Genomic DNA, 18,926 nt, shown 5'->3' with positions numbered 1-18,926 from the left:
CAGAATAAGCAAGTATTTACACAAAGAAATACACATCAGTTAAAAATGAAGTGGGAGAGTGAGCATCTAGGATAGCAGTTAAGGCACCTGTGTGGTTAAGGCATCTGTGTCCCACATTAGGGACATGTGTAATTGGTTCATGGCTCTGCTCTTCATTCTAGCTTAGCATCAACTAGGGGCAGTGGTGGTTGCTCAAAGTAGTAGGTTTCTACCAGTCATGTGGGAAGCTAGACAGGGTTCCTTCCTGACTTTGGTCTCAACCCAGGCTCAGCCACTTGTAGATACCTGGGAAGTGAAATAGTAGACAGAAAGTCTCTCTGGCTCTCTAATTTAAAAAACAAATAGTTTAAAAAATGAACTATGGCCTAGTGACTAAAGTCCTCACCTTGCATCCGCCGGGTTCCCATATGGATGCTGGTTAATGTCCCCACTGCACTACTTCCACAAGCTCCCTGCTTGTGGCCTGGGAAAATAGTAGAGGATGGCCAAAGCTTTGGGACCCTGCATCCCTGTGGGAGACACAGAAGAAGCTTCTGGCTCCTGCCTTTGGATCAGGTAGCTCAGCTCCAGCCACTGTAGGCTCTTGGGGAATAAACCAACCGATGGAAGATCTTTTTGTAAATTTGCCTTTCCAATAAAAATAAGCTAAATATTTTTTAAAAAAATAGAACTAGATCTAGATGCAACAACATAAATGAAACTCAAACTATTAGCAAAAAAATAAGAAGGTACCACTTTTGCGGTTTTAATTAGGTAAATCAATTCTACAAATTTTTGTTACATACTTAAAATAAAAGTGTTAAAGAACAGAAAAAAGATAAACTTCAGAACAGAACCTATCAGAAGGTCAAGAAAAAAACTAGGGTAGGGTACAAAGTAGATTTCAAAAAGATGTATTTTTTTTAAGTGATTTTAATGATACGGCAAATGTTAAGCCTTAATCGTACTGTCCTCTGCACATGTCTATATATTTGAATTTTTTAATAAAAAGCATCTTAGACTTTCAGTATCACCTGGGCAGCTAAGATAAAAGTCTAACACAGGGCCCGGCGCGGTGGCGCAAGTGGTTAAGTCCTCGCCTTGCACGCCCGGGATCCCATATGGGCGCCGGTTCTAATCCCGGCAGCCCCGCTTCCCTTCCAGCTCCCTGCCTGTGGCCCGGGAAGGCAGTCGAGGACGGCCCAAAGCTTTGGGACCCTGCATCCGCGTGGGAGACCCGGAAGAGGCTCCTGGCTTTGGATCGGCATAGTATCGACCCGTTGCGGCTCACTTGGGGAGTGAATCATCGGATGGAAGATCTTCCTCTCTGTATCTCCTCTCTGTATATCCACCTTTCCAATAAAAAATAATAAAAATAAATCTTTAAAAAAAAAAAAAAAAAAAAAAAAGTCTAACACAGTGGTCCACGCAATAGTCCAACTGGCTAATGCCTCACATCTAAGCATGGCATCCCATATGGGTGCTGGTTCATATCTCTGAGGCTCCACTTCCAATCCAGCTTCCTGTCTGTTGCCTGGAAAAGTAGTTGAGGATGGCCCAAAGCCTTGAGAACCTGTACCATGTGGGAGACCTAGAAGAAGCTCCAGGTTCTTTGTTTCAAATAGGCTTAGCTCTATTTGAGTGAACCAGTGGATGGAAGATTTTTGTCTTTCCCTCTTTCTGTAAGTCTGACTTTCCAATGAAAATAAATAAGTCTTTTTAAAAAAAAATTAGTCTAATACATAGTGTGTGGGAAGACACTGATATTCAAAATGAGCAATGAAGTGTAAACAGTCTTGCCATGCTTTCATAGGTGGCACTACCTAGCTAGATACAACCAGGTTCATGCCAACAGTAAAGTTGTAATTTTGAGCCTTGGCCAAAAAAACTTTGCTATTCACAGCCTATATAAATAAAACCCCAACTCCACAAAGTCTGAAGCTGCCTATAAACCTATTCACTGTTCCTGTCCCTAAAAGGAACAGCGGCAGTCAACAGCACGACAGAAAACCAAAGCACGTCATTAATACTGGTCTTTATTTGGAAGGAAGACAGAGCTAAAGAGACAGAGAGCTTTTCTACCTGCTGGCTCACTCTCCAAAAGCTGGCAAGAATTGGAGCTGGGCCAGCCTGAAGCCAGAAGCTGGGAACTCCATCTCCATCCAGGACTCAGACATGGGTAGCAAAGCAATTAGCTGAGTCATCATCTGCTGCCTCCCAAGGTGCACATTAGCAGGAAACGGAACTGAGACTCAAATCCAGGCTCTTTGTGATACAGGGATCCAGATGTTTAAACCAGCATTTTATCAACTGCCCCCAGTGCTCTTTCTAGCCTCATCTAATTTTAATGTATTTATTTGAAAGGCAGAGTGACATAAAAGGGGGTACGGTTGGGGGGGAGGGAGACAAGGAAGCAAGAAGGAGGGAGAGAGTGAGGTAGAGAGATCCAGCTTCCAACTGATGCTTTATTCCTCAGATGGCTGCAATGACCAGAGCTGGAACAGGCTGAAGCCAGGAGCCTAGAACCCCAGGCTGGTTTCTTATATGAGTGGCAGGGACCTAAGTACTTGGGCCATCCTCTGCTGCTTTCCCAGGCACAGTAGCATGAAAGCAGATTGGAAGTACAGCAGCCAAGGTTTGAACGAGCATTCCACAGAGAGGGGAGGTCAGCACTACAAGCAGCAGCTTAACCTGCGACCACAATGGCAGTCTATTTTAAAGGTGTTAGGACATTTGAATGCACAATGGAGTTGCCAGAATTCTGTATTACCTATTTAATCTTATTTAAGTTCTCATCAATATCCAATATGAAACTGATAAAAACAGGACAAGCTCCTAACTACATGCTTAAACACATTCATTTCAGAAAGAAATCCAAGTACCTATAACAGCCTTTTTCCTCTCAGTCTCAGCTTCTTTCTCCACAACTTTTTGCTTCTGTGCAGCTATAAGAAGTTTTGTCTTCTCAGCTTCCCTGCAAAACAAAACACGATAAACTTAGAAATGGTTGTTGTAGTAGGCAGTCACGGCCACAAATACAATCCTGCAGTGGGCTGGAAGATCATTTTTCAGCAGGAACTTTTTTTATTTATTAGGATGCGTAAGAAAGGGATTACATACTTTACTTATAGTGGCTCTGAGGCTGAAAGAGTAAAACAATTTGATTCAAATCATTCAGAGGAAGAAAAAAAAATTCAGTACATTTGAATTTCAGTCTTTCAATTCTGGAATTCTTAGTCTATAAGATGTAGAAAAATCCAGAATTATCTAATACTAACTCCAATACATGACATGTCCTCCCAAAGCCTCCATCCTTTGCTAACATTCATAAAGACATGAAATGATATTCTGAACATCCTGAGTTATTTGATAACAGACTAAAAAAAAGTAATTTTCCCATCAGCAGCAGTAATGACATTTAAAGCTGAAGGTTTCCCAGGCTGTGCTTTTTCCTATAACTGGCACAAACTCATGATTTCCCTAGTCTGACATATCACACAGCTTCAAAGATATGAGTTCCTTTTCTGCAACTCAAAAGGGAAAACAAAATTATGCACTACGCACTTAGAGACTTGGGAGCAAAAAGACTCAAGATCGTATCATCCTACCAACCAATACTCCTCCTCCTTGGACCCCTTGCATTTATGTATCTATTGTTTTCATGACTTCTGCAGTTATTTTTGTAGCGTAATTCTTCAACACGGATTAGTACTGCCATTTCAAGCACAGTAACTATTTCCCTTACTTAGATACCATCTAAAACACATAGAAACCAATATGATGTCAAGCAAGTCACTTCTCACGTCAAGCCAGTACTGGACATACGCAAGAGAAAACCATACGTAGTCATCTCAAGTAAGACCTCCTTCCCCGAAGGCAAGTCACAAAGATGCAGTTCTATTTTTAATACATTTATATATACAATGGAAACCTGAACTTCATACCAACAAAGTGTCTGTTCTTACCATTACAACACAGTAACAAGAGACAGGCATTCTCATCAATCTTAGGAAGCTAGGACTTTCTCTCCTCTATTACTATTTAATTCAAGATACTATTCATGAACAAATTCTTGTTCCTGAGCTTTCCAGAAAGGTTCTATAGCAAAGTGTGTCTACCCCATGAAACTGGTCCTACAATGTCCATAAGAGAAAGGTAGTAAAAGGCCAGTGAGAATTAAGACACAAGAACAGGCATTATCGCTAAATGAAAACACACATGACAGACTTATAGAGTACATCCCACCCAGAGTGCATCATCTTTGCTTCCCCTACACTGGTGCTTTAGGACAGCCCTAGCCTACACAGAAATACCGGTACCCCACGCATATTACTCACATTAACTCAAAATTTCTTCTTATGGCTTCTGGGATTTTGGGTTTTGTAACACGCACAGCCTAAAAAATAAAAGTGAAAATACCAAAGCATATTTGAAAAAGAAATCTTTAAACTAAAATTTTCTATAAGAATCCCTTAAATGATAACAATGAAATAACAACTATAATGTAGCTATCCACAGGTATATGTGGAGATACCACAACAAAATCTGTTTTCACACAATCACACCGAGAATCAGATAAGCTGCTTCCCATTTCCTTAAATGCCCAACTACAGGAAAAAAAATCACTCTACCCTCTGAGGAAATAAGCTTCGGTAAAAAGGTTCTTTCTTAAACAATGTCTTACAAAACTCATTAGTTCAATATTTTTACTTCCCTTGCAAACTTGTAAACCAAAGAAAGAAAAGGAAGGCTAAGCTCAAAAACTTTCAGTGTAAAGTCTGGAAGCAATCCAAGAAAAAGAACAGAAAACCAAGCTCAGAACATTAATTGCATGTAATATGTAATGAATAAATGTTATCATTTGCTAAAACTGTTATCAGTCACTCTAATGGTACATATTTAGTCTAAAGGCTGAAGGGAAGAAAATACCAATCAATAACTTCTCCCTGAGATTTCAATGGAACAAACTCTGGCTTTGCAGAAGTTATTCCGGTGATCCTGTGTCCCTAATCATGGTATACTGACATCACTAGGATTATCTATGTAAGAACTGCTATTTTTTCATGGCAGACTTCCCTACATCAAGGACTTGAACTCACAAAAGCTTATCTTATTTTTAAAAAGATTTGGGCCAGGCACGATAGTGGTTAAGGTCCTCGCCTTGAACGCACTGGAATCCCATATGGTTGTTGGTTCTAATCCCAGTGGCCCCTGCTTGTGGTCTGGAGAAGCAGTCAAGGACGGCCCAAAGCCTTGGGACCCTGCACTCACGTAAGGGACCTGGCGGAGCTCCTGACTCCTGGCTTCAGACTGGCTCAGCTCCAGCCACTGCGGCCACTTGGGGAGTGAACCACCGGATGGAGGATCTTCCTCTCTGTCTCTCCTCCTCGCTGTATATCTGACTTTCCAATAAAAAGAATAAATACATCTTAAAATAAAAAAAAGACTTGGTAATTTTTTTGAAAGCCAGAGCTACAGACAGAGGAAGAGACAGACTGACCTTTCATTCACTGGGTTATTCCCCAGATGTCCACAAAGGCCAAGTCAGGGATGGCCACCCCATAGGCAGGAACCAGGAGCTGCATCTGGGTGATTCATGTAGACAACAAGAGCCCAAATACTTGAGACATCTTTCACTGTTATTCTCAGGCTGTTAGCAGGGAGCTGGACAAAAGCATAGCAGCTGGCACATGAACTAGCACCCTTACAACGTAGTGGTTTTACCTGCTGTGCCACAATGCCAGTCCCTATCAAACGTTTTTGATTAATCAAACATCTTGTATCCTTATCTAGATGGAAACTTTAAAATACTTTAAGCCATATGGCACTGCACACAAGAATGGAAACAGTCAAATGCAGAGATAACTTTTCAGACTACTGTAACCAAAAATGAAGATTACAGTAGAAGGGAAGAAAAAAATTCATCACACCTTGAAGGTAAGGCATGCAAGGAACATAAGGAAGAATCTGACTGAGATTTGCAGAAGTCACAATTCAGAACCAAAATTTGTGAGAAATGCCAGATTTTGCTATACAACAGACATAGGAGTAAAGATGACTTTTAACATGGATGAAACTCACCCCACAAGAACTATACTATTACCTTTAATTAACAGACTGGCTATGAGTCATTTTAACCTTAACCTAAAAGAAGCACAAAATAACTTTTTAAATAAAAAATCTTTCAAAGTCTAGTGCTGTGGCATAGTAAGCAGCATTCCACATGGGTACCAGTTCACGTTCTGGCTGCTCCACTTCTGATCCGGCTCCCTGCTTATGGTCTGGGGAAGCAGCAGAAGATGGTTCAAGTTCTCAGAGCCCTGCACTGACCCAGAAGAAACTCCTAGCTCTTAGCTTTGAATTGGCTCAGCTCCGGCCACCGTAGTCATTTGAGGAGTAGTGGACCAGTGATGGAAGCTCTCTCCCTCTCTACCCCTCTGTAACGCTACCTTTCAAATAAAATAAATCTTTAAAATTTTTTTCTGACAAAAAAAATGTATGTTTTCTCTCTATCATAAATCATTGGCGAATTTTACTTTTTTCTTCATTCCTCTCCTAATCTGTTTTTCTTATAACATGTAACGTGCCTATTTGTATAAAAATATCCAAAACACCTATACAGAATGACAATGAATCAGGCAGGAAGAAAAGTAAAAATCCAACAGATAAATTGGTAAAGCTAACGAACAGACAACTAACAGATGAGAGCATATACAAACAATAAAATTATCAGAACGGCTCAACCTCATTGCTAATCAAGGAAATTAAAATCAAAGATGACTACTTGCACAACTTCATTCCTACTCATATGCAAAAATAAGCAGATGTGACTAGTCCCACAGCTTGTAATACTGTTAGGAAACAAGTATTTTCACAGTCTGATGGTAAAAACATAAACTTGTACAATATTTTGAGAGAATTTGTACAAAGAAGGGCAGGGATCATGATTCTTCATTACACTATTGTCTACTAAAAGCAAAATATCGGGACAGAGAAATGACTAAACTGTTGTTAAGAAATTCTACTATGAAACTATTAAAATGAGTGAGAGCTCCAAGAAAGAATACAGGAGGAACCTAACAGTCACAGTCAGCATCTTCAACATTAAACAACTATTCCAGATACTAGCAAGAAGATTGTACAAAATTACTTTTGACATTTCAAATGACCTCTCAACTTTAGCAGTTTCCTCTCACACCTGTCTGATAAATGACATAGCATGAATGTGGCTAAAGGAAAAAAACACACCTAAAACAGTGCCATTGACCACACACACATACACACACACACACACACACACACACACACACACACACACACACACAGAAAGGAAGCTCTTTTATCTTTAGATGCAGCAATATTCACCGTAACAATTAACAACTCATCTATCAAAGCTTCTGAGATAGGACAAAAGAATAGTATTAACACTTTTCAAGGACTTCACAGCATGTGGCTTTCAAAAAGCACTGACCACACACCCAGTAAGAAACAAATTCATCTGACATCCAAAATAAATACCATCCTCATATACTTAGGTAAAATGAACAAAAGTTTCACAGAATACTTAAACTCACTGCATACCATTCTTTTTCCTATTCTATTCCATTTTGTTTAAAACATTGGCCATGACCATTAAAACTGCTTTTATAATCCATCAATAGATTTCAATCCCAAATCTGAAAACATGGTGATTCAGAAATGCATATAAACTCATGCCATTCTATTTCCCACGTGATACCACCAGGCCCACTATTATATTCACCAGGTTTTTACTCAGACTATCCCACCCACTGAAATAGCCAGTTCACAATTCCTTCTCTCATATAAATTCAAGTAACTTTTCCAGACCTTCTTAAAATCTCAACAAATTTGCAATCCTCCCAGTCTTATTCTTACAGCAAAAATCATCCTGTGAATGTCAACTGAAACTTTGTGACATCTATTCTATCAAGAATTATGGCTCAACTCTTAGACCTCAAGCTTTTCTTCATAAGCTGAGGGCAAAGCTGACTCACTGATAAATACCCATCACACTGGTGGAAACAAGCATCAGTTCATCACTTTTCCCTAAGGGGTCACAAGAAAATATCACTGATAAGCTACAGAATATTTTATTTTAGTAAAAATAAAAGGCCAAAATGGGAAAAATATTCTAGAAATTACCATAGCACTTCAATTAAATAACTGCTCAATAAACAATCTGATGATGGAAGGAATAAACTTAAAGCCCTCAAAATTCTCAGACAACTGCCCTTGGCCAAGTTCTTACCTGTATAGTGAGGCCAGGGGCCATGGCGTTTAAATCTTTCTGTAGAGCTTGCTTCAGGTTTTCATCTATTTGATCTGTTTTTGAAGCCAAGAACAAGAGATCCTATGATACTCCATTTTTCTCACACTTTTTTCTCACATTTAATGCCAAAATAAAGGGCATGACCCAATAACCCAATCATTAGTCCTGAAGTGTCCGCGGTACTATTCTTTTACAGTTTAACCTGCTTCATATATGTACTTTCCTTTTGTGCAGAAGAAAACTGATTATCTAACGAAAAAATTAAGAAAGAAGATGACACAACTAGTCTGCTTATCCAGTAAGCTTATTATTAAACTTAACTTTGGACAAACTTCTTTATTGGGTAATTTAAATAAGACTTACTAAAAAAATTTATTTACTGTATAGAATAAATGTACTCCATCGATAAATTAGGTCTCCTTCTTAATCCACAGCTACTAACATATATCCCGATTCTCACAAAAAAGCAAGTTTTTCTCAAGTCAATATTTATTTAAATTCCCAAGTAAACTAAATGTGATTCTCACACCTTAGTTTTACATAAATTTTTGGATTTAAAAATAGAAAAACAGAAAACAACAAAAAAACGGAAAAGCTCATAGCAAAGTCTGAAGCACAAGCACACACACAATATCCAGTAACAATGGTGTCACTTCATGCAGCCCTGTAACTCATGAATTTTCTTCTTCCACCATTATTAAAATGGCCAGAGATGTGACAATTCAGGACTGACTTATCAGTTTTTAATTTATGGACCATCTCTAGCTATGATGCCCTCTAAGAAATTCAACAAGAATTTCACAAGACAGAATTCTATAAGCCATCAACAGCAATAACCCATTACCTGGTCAGAACTTTTACTATCACAACTGAAAAGTAATTTCTGCAGCAGATTTCACATAGCAGACCTGAACTTACACTCCTTATGCTAAAAGGTCTAAGCGTTCACTGGCAGACGGGAGGTTGGATTTAGGAGGGTTCCCATCATTTCCAGAACTGATATAAGCAGCTCACTATGCCTAAACTGTCTACACAAATATTATGGCTCATGGTGAACATGTTTCTTCTGGGAGACCAGAATTTGGGGATGGGCTGGCAGAGGGAACATAAAGGACCAGTCCCTAACAAAAACACATTGCCCTGAATCTTTAATGAGCTTCCCCAGGGGACAACACTTCCCCTGTGTTTGTTGCTGCAACTTGTTACTGGGACAATTTGCAACCAACCTATGTTGACTCCACTCTAAGAGGACTCTGGGAAGCCTGTGCTTGGCTTCCTTAACACTTGACCTTAAGATTTCACTTTTTGATTTTTGACCAAAATAAAACCCACTTATGAGTATTAAAGTCATAAATATAACTGTTTAATCCTCCTACAAATTATAGAGGGAGGGATGGGTCTAGGGAGCTAAACGCAAATTACTGACTAGCCTTAAATGATCTATTAATCAGTAACAAAGTTAATGCCATTAAGTTAACACAGTGAATAAATGAACCTTTTCTAATCTCAACCATTCCTTTACTAGAAACCCAACAGAAATGGTAAATAACATAAGGTATATTATTATACCATCAATATATGAGTTTATCAAGGTATCCAACAGGATGTCACTTACCAAACAGTTCAATGTAAACTTCTTGTAGTGTGTGGGCGCTGCAAAACTGGTTCAGCTCATGGTGGATTTTATTGAAGATTAAGGTCTTATCATAATCTGCAGTGTAGTTTCTCACGATATCAAACACTGAAGGAGAGGTAAACCCATGTTTGTTTCATCCAACAATGACTCAGGTATCTTTAAATTCAGCCAGGGGAAATGTGAGAGTGATAGACCAAAAGTCTTCAAAAAGCTCATAGAAAATGCATATTATGAAAAAAATTGTTAATGAATTTCAATATTTTTGGCACCAAAATAAACTTATCACTTAATTTCTATTTTCAATTAATTTTTTTAAGTCCATCACATTATATACATTACAAACACACAGAATATAACTCAAAATTTTGATGTATTCTTTGTGCTCAATTTCTCAGGCACCTTTGCATTTCCAGGTCTAACAGATGAACCTCAATTTCCTTACTAACAAGGGAACACATTATTTTAGAGACTAAGAAACTGTCAAAGGAAATTTGTGTTTTTGCATCTTTCAGCAGATGAACTGAGAGGCAGAGATCAGAAGCAAAGTTTAGCTTTATAGCCAAAGTTTAGCTAAGAGGGAGGGAACTCTTTAATGAACGGTGAAAATAAAAGAAAGGAGCAGCTGCAAAAGACCATATTTTTAAAGACTAAAAAGACGCCAGCTTAGAAGGGGAAGGAATTATGTCAGGTAATTTATACACATCAGCATATTATACACATCCTCTCCTGAAAATCTTACCACTGTGTACTTAGAAATGTTTCAAAAGGCACATACTAAACCTTGTTGAAAACTACGCTCTACCAGCTAGAGCCCCCTTTCTGTTTCTCTTTAGACCCAATAATTTGCTTTCCTGGCCTTCCCATACAGGGTATTGGATGCAACTAGATTTCTAAATCAAAACTGATGAACAAGTCATTAATAAATACTAAATATCATTTATCACAGTTTGTTAAGCAAAACTCCTTGAAAGCAAAGGGTATAACCTCATCTTCTAAAACTGTTTTGCTGGGGCCAGCGCCATGGTGTAGCAAGTTAAGTCTCCGCCAAGCAGCACTGGAATCTCATATGGGCGCCAGTTTGAGTCCCAGCTGCTTCCACTTCCAATCCAACTTCCTGATAATGTGCCTGGGAAAAAAGCAGTGGAGTATTGCTCAAGTGTTTGGGCCCTGCACTCACGTGGAATACCTAAAAGAAGCTCCTGGCGTCAAACCGGCCCAGCTCCGGCCATTGGTAGCCATTTGGAGAGTGAAGCAGCAGATGCAAGATCTGTTTTTCACTTTATGCAACTCTGCCTTTCAGATAAAAATAACTAATTTCTTTTAAGATTTACTTATTCTTATTTGAAAGGCAGAGTTACAGAGAGAAGACTGAGAGATAAAAAATCTTCAATCCGCTGGTACCCTGACCAAATGGCCACAATAGCCAGAGCTTCTTCTGGGTCTCCTACCTGGATGCAGGTCCCAAGGATACAAACCAGCGTCCATAGGGGATGCCATGGTTTGCAGGTAGAGCCTGTTGAGTCAGCACGTTGGCTTTTTCTTTTTTAAGTCTCAAAAACAAACAAAAACACAGAACTGTTCTGCCAACCTCAGAATCTTGTACATATAAGCCATGCCAGTTTTTTTTTTTTAAACCAAGGCAAAGATAAAGTTGCTTATCTTTCTACAGTGTGCCTAAATTTTTATTACTAACACCCATACTACACGTGTGGGTGTTCATCATTTACCAAGAAAATGTTTTCCTCACAGGCCTGGCACAATGGTTCATCTCATTAATCTTCCTCTTGCAAGCACTGGGATCCCACATAGGCTCCAGTTCATATCCCGGCAGCCCCACTTCCCATCCAGCTCCCTGCTTGTGGTCTGGGAAAGCATTCGAGGATGGCCCAAGGCCTGGAGACCCTGCACCCACATGGGAGACCCAGAAGAAGCGACTGACTCCTGGCAAACAGAAGATCTTTCTGACTCGCTTCTCTGTAAATCTACCTTTACAATAAAAATAAATCTTAAAAAAGGAGAAAGAAAATGCTTTCCTGAGGACATTCAGATTACTTTGCAAGTTATACCAAACAACAATCAAAAACGATTCCTGTGACAAATGACTGTGACCCAAGGAACTGATCAGTTACAGATATTTTAGCACACAGTAAATTATCTCATCCTGACTGTATAAATTGCTACTATCTCCTTCCAGAAATAATCATGACTGTCTGGTTCTTACAAATATTAAGCTCAAGAGAAAAAAACCATGTGGTTGGACAGTCTGTCATCTGTAATTTGTGGCCTATTTTTGTCTCCATTTCTTTGAAACAGAATATTCTTACGTTTTTTAAAGATTAATGTTTATTGGAAAAGCAGATTTATAGAGGGAAGGAGACACAGGGAGAAAGATCTCCCATCTGCTGGTTCACTCCTCAAGTGGCTGCAACAGCTGGAGTTAAGTCAATCAGGGGCCAGGAACCAGTAGCCTCCTCCGGGTCGGGTCTCCCATGCAGTGCAGGGTCTCAAGGCTTTGGGCCATCCTCAACTGGTTTCCCAGGCCACAGGCAGGGAGCTACAGGTCCTGCGAAACAGAGCTGCCAAAACACACCAGTGTACATATGGGATTCTGGAACTTTTCAAAGGGAGGATTTAGCCACTGAGCCATCACATCGGGCCCCTTATGATTATTTTTTACATAAACCTCACAAGTACTTCTCTATTTTCCAAATAATCTTTCAGTTACAAATAATTTGGTTATAATTATAAATAATATAAATGATTGCTAACATACCTGCATAAGGAGCTAACATATTAACCACTTCTATTCGCTCTATGTAGATCATGACTCCACCGCTAAAAACAACGACAGGGAAAAAGTGTGAGCCACTAAAGAGAACCACAAAGGAGAGCTATACACAGATCTAAGCAGAAACTGATACTCAAATATATTATTTTAACTCCAAGCATGTCTGTCCCTCTATTGATATCAAACTATTTTGGGGGCTTATATCATTAATATTTTAGGTCATTTAAAAATATTTCGAATTGCACATTCTTTTTTTGATCCAATTCAATGTAGAGATTATATCTGAGAAATAACTTGGGCTTTGCCTGCCATTTTCTTCGTAAACCTGCGCAGGTCAGCAATTTCAAAGTGAGATCTTTAGAACAGAAGCAAAGAGTAGGGAACTTTTATCTGGTCTCATTTCAGACTTACCATATCAAAAACTAAATTCAATGGCACTTAATTCTACAGATGAGAAGGCGGGATACCAAAATGCTAAACTACTTATTAAATACCATGTTTTGGGCTATGTGCTAGTCTTACCACTTCATCCGTATTATTCTGAACCGGTACGGCAAATGTGTAAGACAGGTCTTGTATTACTCAATTTTTACCTGAGGAAACTAACCTTAGAAAAGTCAGTAAAGACAAAGGGTCTATGAGAACTCTGTATTTTCTCCTCAATTTTATTACAGACTTAAAATTGCTCTTGATAATAAAGTTGATGCTGATATACAAAGTAAGGTCTGTTGGCTCTCAAATTCTATGGTTTTCAGAAAGAATCTCACGGTGATTAAAATGGGAAGCTGCTATTTTGGAGCTGGGTGGGTCTTTGCTCTAACCATGCTCAGAGCAGTCATGCTCTGCTTTGGTTTCATGCTGATTTGAAAGTTGCCTATGCAATCATCACGGCGTGAGGAGCAGACACTCTTCCTGAGCTAATAGGAAATCATCAAGGAGCAAGCTTACCTTGTCCCACAAGGCACATTCTTTACTTCATCAGTTTGTAGTGTTGTCTGTGGAAAGAAAAATACCATCAACACTGTAGATACAACGCGCCCACGAACCATTAAGCCCAGAGAAAAACCTGTGCTGGGAGCAAGCACAGCACAATTCCAACACAATTTCAGTCCCTCCAGACTGAGCTATAAAGCAGTCATTCTCTTTATAGCCCAGCCAAACTGTGGATTTAAACAAATCTTTAAATAAAGATGCACTGGGGAAGGACTAATGTTCAATCTGTTCATAAGCAGAAAACTCCCTTCATCTGGAACTTGCTGGAATTATACACTTAATGGCTAACCCATGAAGATGCTATGGCTAGGACCTGAGCTTTGAACTTGAATTTCACCACTAAATTCACTTTTCACACTGCAGACAAGACATAAATATCACAAGCATACAAGTGTTCTACAACTCCAGTCTGTCCTTGGACTCAACAGCAACCTTTTGACTCTGAAACTGTACTCAAGTAATTTTAGTTCAGCACTTATTGATCTCTTTTGTGTTCAGTTCAGTTTCTCCTTTAATAGAAGTTTGGGGCCAGCACTGTGGCACTGCATGTTAAACATCCACTTGCAGTATTAGCATCTCATACAGGCACAGGTTCAAGTCCCAGCTGATCTACTTCTAATCAGCTCCCTGCTTACGGCCCAGCAAAGCAGCAGAGGATGGCTCAAGTCCTTGGGTCCTTGTATCCATATGGGAGACTTTGTAGAAGCTCTTGACTTCGAACCAGCCCATATCTGACCATTGCAGCTGACTGAATCAATGAATGGAAGACCTCTCTGTCATTCTCTGTGGTTCAGCATTTCAAATAAAAATAAATACATGCTTAGATAAAAAGAAATAAAATAAAATACAAGTGTTATCACCAATACAGTTTCCTTCTACTGAACCACCATTCATGTACTTGATTGCTTTCCCCCACCACACCTTTTTTCAGATCTGGAATGACATTGCATTCTAACGCCTCAGATATGTGGGCAGATCTAAGGAGTACAGCCTGGACACGCTGTATCTATCAAGCACACAGCAACAGACAATTCTATGGAACACAGAAGAAACAGGAAGAGTCATCTCTGTTTCCAGAGAGCTCACAATCTAGCATAGAAGAGGAGATTCTTACAAAGTAACCCACCAACAGGTACACAGCAGCAGAGCAGATGCTCAATTGTTGGGTAAGAAAAGCTAATGGTTTTCTTACTGATGTGAAATTCTCAGAAATCAGGTCTGAATGGGGAGAAGTAAGAATAGGCAAGACACAAGAACAACTGAAATTCAATAAATATCACATCTGAACACAGAAAGATGAATATGAATTGCATGTACGGGTGACAGGAAGACAACTGGCTTGACAGGAGCCAAGGGGTAAATTTAAATGAGGCAAAATGCTGAGATGCAGACATAGTGATATTATTTACAGGGTCCTGAAAGTTGGCTGGTGTGTCTGGGCTCTTACTACCTCATCCCATATGGTGACCAAATGAGTCTTTAAAAAAAAGGTTGTACTTAATTCCTTTGTTCTAATTGTGATGAAATCCTCATTATCCATTTTATCTGGAGGCAAAAAAGTCAGCTGGAAAATTTATTTAGTTCAATTTAGTAAAGGGCATTGAAACTGAAGGCTATACATTTTGGAGACACAACAGAGGAAGGGCTTGATGAGTTGGTTATATGTAAAATTCTAGGAGGGAAGAGAATTAAACAGTTCTTGGGTTGAAAACTTAGCCTAAAAGAGGCAGGAGGCCGAGACGGTGAGTGAAGCGGTGAGAACATCAACCCTGGCAAGAATAAAAAATAACTATGGGAAAACAATATGGAAATGGGTGACTAAAGGAAGACATTACATTTTACTTCAGTAGATATCATTCTTTCCCCAATCTCTCTAAAAGGAACTTGAAGGAAACCTGAAGGATTTAAGTATTCAAAATTAAGTTCTCATTCAGCAAGAAGCCTAGATGTAGAACTACAAGCTTAAATAACATTCAGTTTTCTTGAGTCCTGAAAAATCAATAGCAAATGGTCGATAAAACTTCTGAAATCAAAGATTTATGATCACAATGAGCTTGCACAAGAAGTCACAGCCTAATCCTATGTCAAAAGACATTTATCAAGCATTTTCTATGGTCAAGAGACTCATTTCAACTACTTTACTAAATATCCTGGGATGCTGTCAAAATACAACATTCACTAAAGTTCCACAAGAAATTGTGCTTAATATACTGAGCAAAAAATGTGAGGTTAAAAAGCTATGTATCAAACCTCAGATCCTCCATGTTAATAGTACCAAGAGCCTGCCTCTCGGAAAGTCAAACACTGGGCTAAGCCAAGCAATCACTGATTTGTACTTCTAATCGGGTTTCTAATTCTTGCTTTTATTTTGACAGCAGTCAACAGAAAACTTGCTACACACTATATGCTAAGTCAGTTTTCCCAAGCTGCCTTAGCTCATACTCTATATTCACATCAAGATAACAGGGTTGTTCAAAACCAGTTTGTGCTGTGACAACTGTACTTACTCTGAACTTTAACTCCTGTAAGTAAATACCGCCATCTGCTTGAGTAATAAGGAAATCCACCTCCACCCACGTGGGCGGCAGCTCCTCCTGTCACACCTGTCCAGTCAGTGTGGGGCTGCCTCAGAGTCACTCACCTGCACAGATCGGAAGGTGGTAATGAAAGGCAACATGATATGATAGCCTGGTCCACTGGGGCTAGTTAGTAAAGCTCCTCCCCTGCGAAAAGATGTTTCAATTTGGTGAAATTAGAGAAATTCTCCTTCTGAATCTAAAATGCTGCAACACTCTTACTCATGCCACTGGACTAAATCCACTAAAATGAGCTGCTCTGGATGAACAACTGCTGCTTAAAACACCTACCACACCTGTAAAGGTAAAAACGCCAAAATAAGCAGCCTGTGTTACAGCTGGTTTCTAGGTGCCAGCCACTTCACCTCTGGGTGCCCAGGACACCCTCTGGGTCAGAGTACTCTCCCTGCTCTTTGACTTTCTCACAGACACTGGTGATAAAGGCTGTAACACTCTACTGCACGTTGTACAGAATATAATATTTAATTGCCAGGTTGAAAACAAGAAGACTACACATACTTTCAAGGAAGGAGGAAAAGCTGAGACCCATGATTCATCTACATCAAGCTTCTATCTAAAAACAACAAAAAGGGTGAAAGGCAGATTATAAAGAGATGAGGTTTGTTCATCAAATTCTGGAATCTAGGAACTACGAAAGCACATACTGCATGTAGCGCAAATGCATTTGGGGAACAAATAAAGAACTCCGGTTTTACATAAAGAGTGATAAACTTACCAGACTTAGCTAAAAAGTCAAAACTTAAAAAGAGGCAAACAACTTGAGACTGAACACTAATTCTGACAGCTGTTCCCCGACCTGGTCCTTCCTTGGTTTCGGTGTTGGAAGGAAGTCGGAATTCATCTGTCATTTCTTATGTTGGAGCTGTGCTGGCTACCACCTCCTCCATGACTCAGGGTGGATCTATTTTTTTTTTTTTGTAGGGGCGGTGGTGGTGGGCAAAATTATGGAAACAATCAAAAAGCTGGAGCTTTTAAAAATACACCAATAACCCCAATTTCTCAACCAACTGGCCTCGCTCTTTGCAGTCAGAATAAAAAGGAACTGGCGGTACCTAACGTTTCAAGGGGCGGGGGTGGGAGCCCAAGACACAGCAGCACGTCCTCTCTCTCACTTGAAAAGAAGGGAGCGGAGGGGGCTCAGCAATGCTGGCCTCCGTCCCTTTAGGTTCAGGTAGTAACAACCGCCATGGTCCTCAAGACTGGGAGAGACCTCCCAGTCTCTCAAGACATAACCAGGCACTGGGATCTCATCAACAAAAACAAATTTAAGAACCAACCTTAAACAGAACTACATTTTCTAACAGCAGCTCTGGCAGCCAACTCAAGCCTGCACAGCTCTATGCATTACACATGATTCAAGCACTTCTTCAGTTACACGTAGGGTAACTACTTCTTTCCCTTTTCTGTAAAGAATGGAGTTCACTGTGTCCTCGGAAAAACCTGTAAGGATCTCTGCACAAGCTGGGCACAGAGGTACCGACACCCGCAGGGAGCTCCGCAGAAGCCTGCCCAGGCATCCCCCTGTCCCGACCGTGAGCGCTCGCCGAGGGACTGGCCTGACTCCATTACAACCGGAGTCCCCTTGCCACCTGCTCTGGAAGCCGCGCCCCCCGCGCGCACGCCCCTCACCTGTAGTAGACAGCCAGGTGTCCCTCCTCGATCTTGTGGATGGAGGCGTAGAGGAGGACGGCCACCAGCCCCACCACGGCAGCCACCAGCACCCGGGCTTGAGTCATATTCATCCTGGTTTCTCCTGGGCCAGGGAGGCAAGGACGCTCAGTGCCCGGAGCGACGGGCCCGAGCCCTCCCTCCTCCGGAGCCCCGGCGCCCCCTCACAGGCTGAGCGGGTGGGCACGGCGCCCTTTTCCCTTCATCCTTCCCGTGTCGCCCCCTCCTCCGCGCCCAGGCGGCCGACGGGCCGCGCCCGCACGGAGCGCCTCCTAATTCCCCCTCCTCGCCGCCGCGGGGTCTGCGGAAGGCACCGGGGCCGGGGAAGCCGACCCCTCGGGCGCGCCTCACCGATCAGTGACGCATCGCCTCCGCCCGCACGTGCGGCCGCCTCCCGGGCCGCGCCAACTGCCGCCAGGAGCCGGGCCTCCTGCCCGGACACTGCGCCTGCGCCGAGACGCACGGCGCGCAGTGCCCCGCCCTCGCCGCAGACGGGAAAGCGAGTGGAACAAAAATTCTCGAACCGGCGGCGGCTTCCTTCGGTGCGCCGCAGGTGAGCTGCCGGGCCGGAGGAAGGGCGCTCCTGGCGGACGCAGAGAAAAGGGCCACTAAGACCAGGAACTAGCCACTCTGCCCGTAGGCGGAGAACCCGTTCCCACACCCTCAACGTGTTTCTTTGGTCTTTTTCGGGGTAACTACGGAATCCAAACTTGTTGCCAGTAAAGTTCAGAAGAGGGAACTGTTTGCTTCATTCACTCATTATTACTATTATTTAAAGAGGGGGGTGGGGGTGGGGGTGGTGTGTGTGTGTGTGTGTGTGTTGCCGTGCCAGAATGCTGATCCAATTAGGGCTTTATTAAGACCACCCAGGAAGAGACACAGAGTGGGTTAAGCACATGATGTGAGGGACAAAGCAGCCCTCCTGGAGGACCAAAGAAACAATGAGCGCTGGAGTTTTCCAGAGGCCTCATGGGC

General features: G+C 41.2%; 1 protein-coding gene across 1 annotated transcript in view; it reads right to left on the bottom strand.

Moving 5' to 3' along the window:
- ERLIN1 (ER lipid raft associated 1) overlaps positions 1 to 18,370 on the bottom strand; it is a 30,492-nt gene extending 12,122 nt beyond the window's left edge. The window contains exons 1-9 of the mRNA XM_040992311.1: positions 18,303 to 18,370; positions 17,913 to 18,036; positions 16,328 to 16,409; positions 13,642 to 13,688; positions 12,679 to 12,740; positions 9,885 to 10,010; positions 8,249 to 8,322; positions 4,317 to 4,375; positions 2,862 to 2,953 (exon numbers count right to left, since the gene is read on the bottom strand). Coding sequence (XP_040848245.1) covers positions 2,862 to 2,953; positions 4,317 to 4,375; positions 8,249 to 8,322; positions 9,885 to 10,010; positions 12,679 to 12,740; positions 13,642 to 13,688; positions 16,328 to 16,409; positions 17,913 to 18,025 — 655 coding nt within the window. The 5' untranslated portion in view covers positions 18,026 to 18,036; positions 18,303 to 18,370. The remainder of the gene's footprint in view (positions 1 to 2,861; positions 2,954 to 4,316; positions 4,376 to 8,248; positions 8,323 to 9,884; positions 10,011 to 12,678; positions 12,741 to 13,641; positions 13,689 to 16,327; positions 16,410 to 17,912; positions 18,037 to 18,302) is intronic.
- Between the last annotated feature and the right edge of the window lie 556 nt (positions 18,371 to 18,926).

This window comes from Ochotona curzoniae, unplaced genomic scaffold (genome assembly GCF_017591425.1).
Source record: "Ochotona curzoniae isolate NIBS_2020 unplaced genomic scaffold, NIBS_Ocur_1.0 contig_66, whole genome shotgun sequence".
NCBI classification, from domain to species: domain Eukaryota; kingdom Metazoa; phylum Chordata; class Mammalia; order Lagomorpha; family Ochotonidae; genus Ochotona; species Ochotona curzoniae.
Note: the sequence above shows the minus strand (reverse complement) of the source record. Positions and strands in the feature narration are given on the sequence as shown.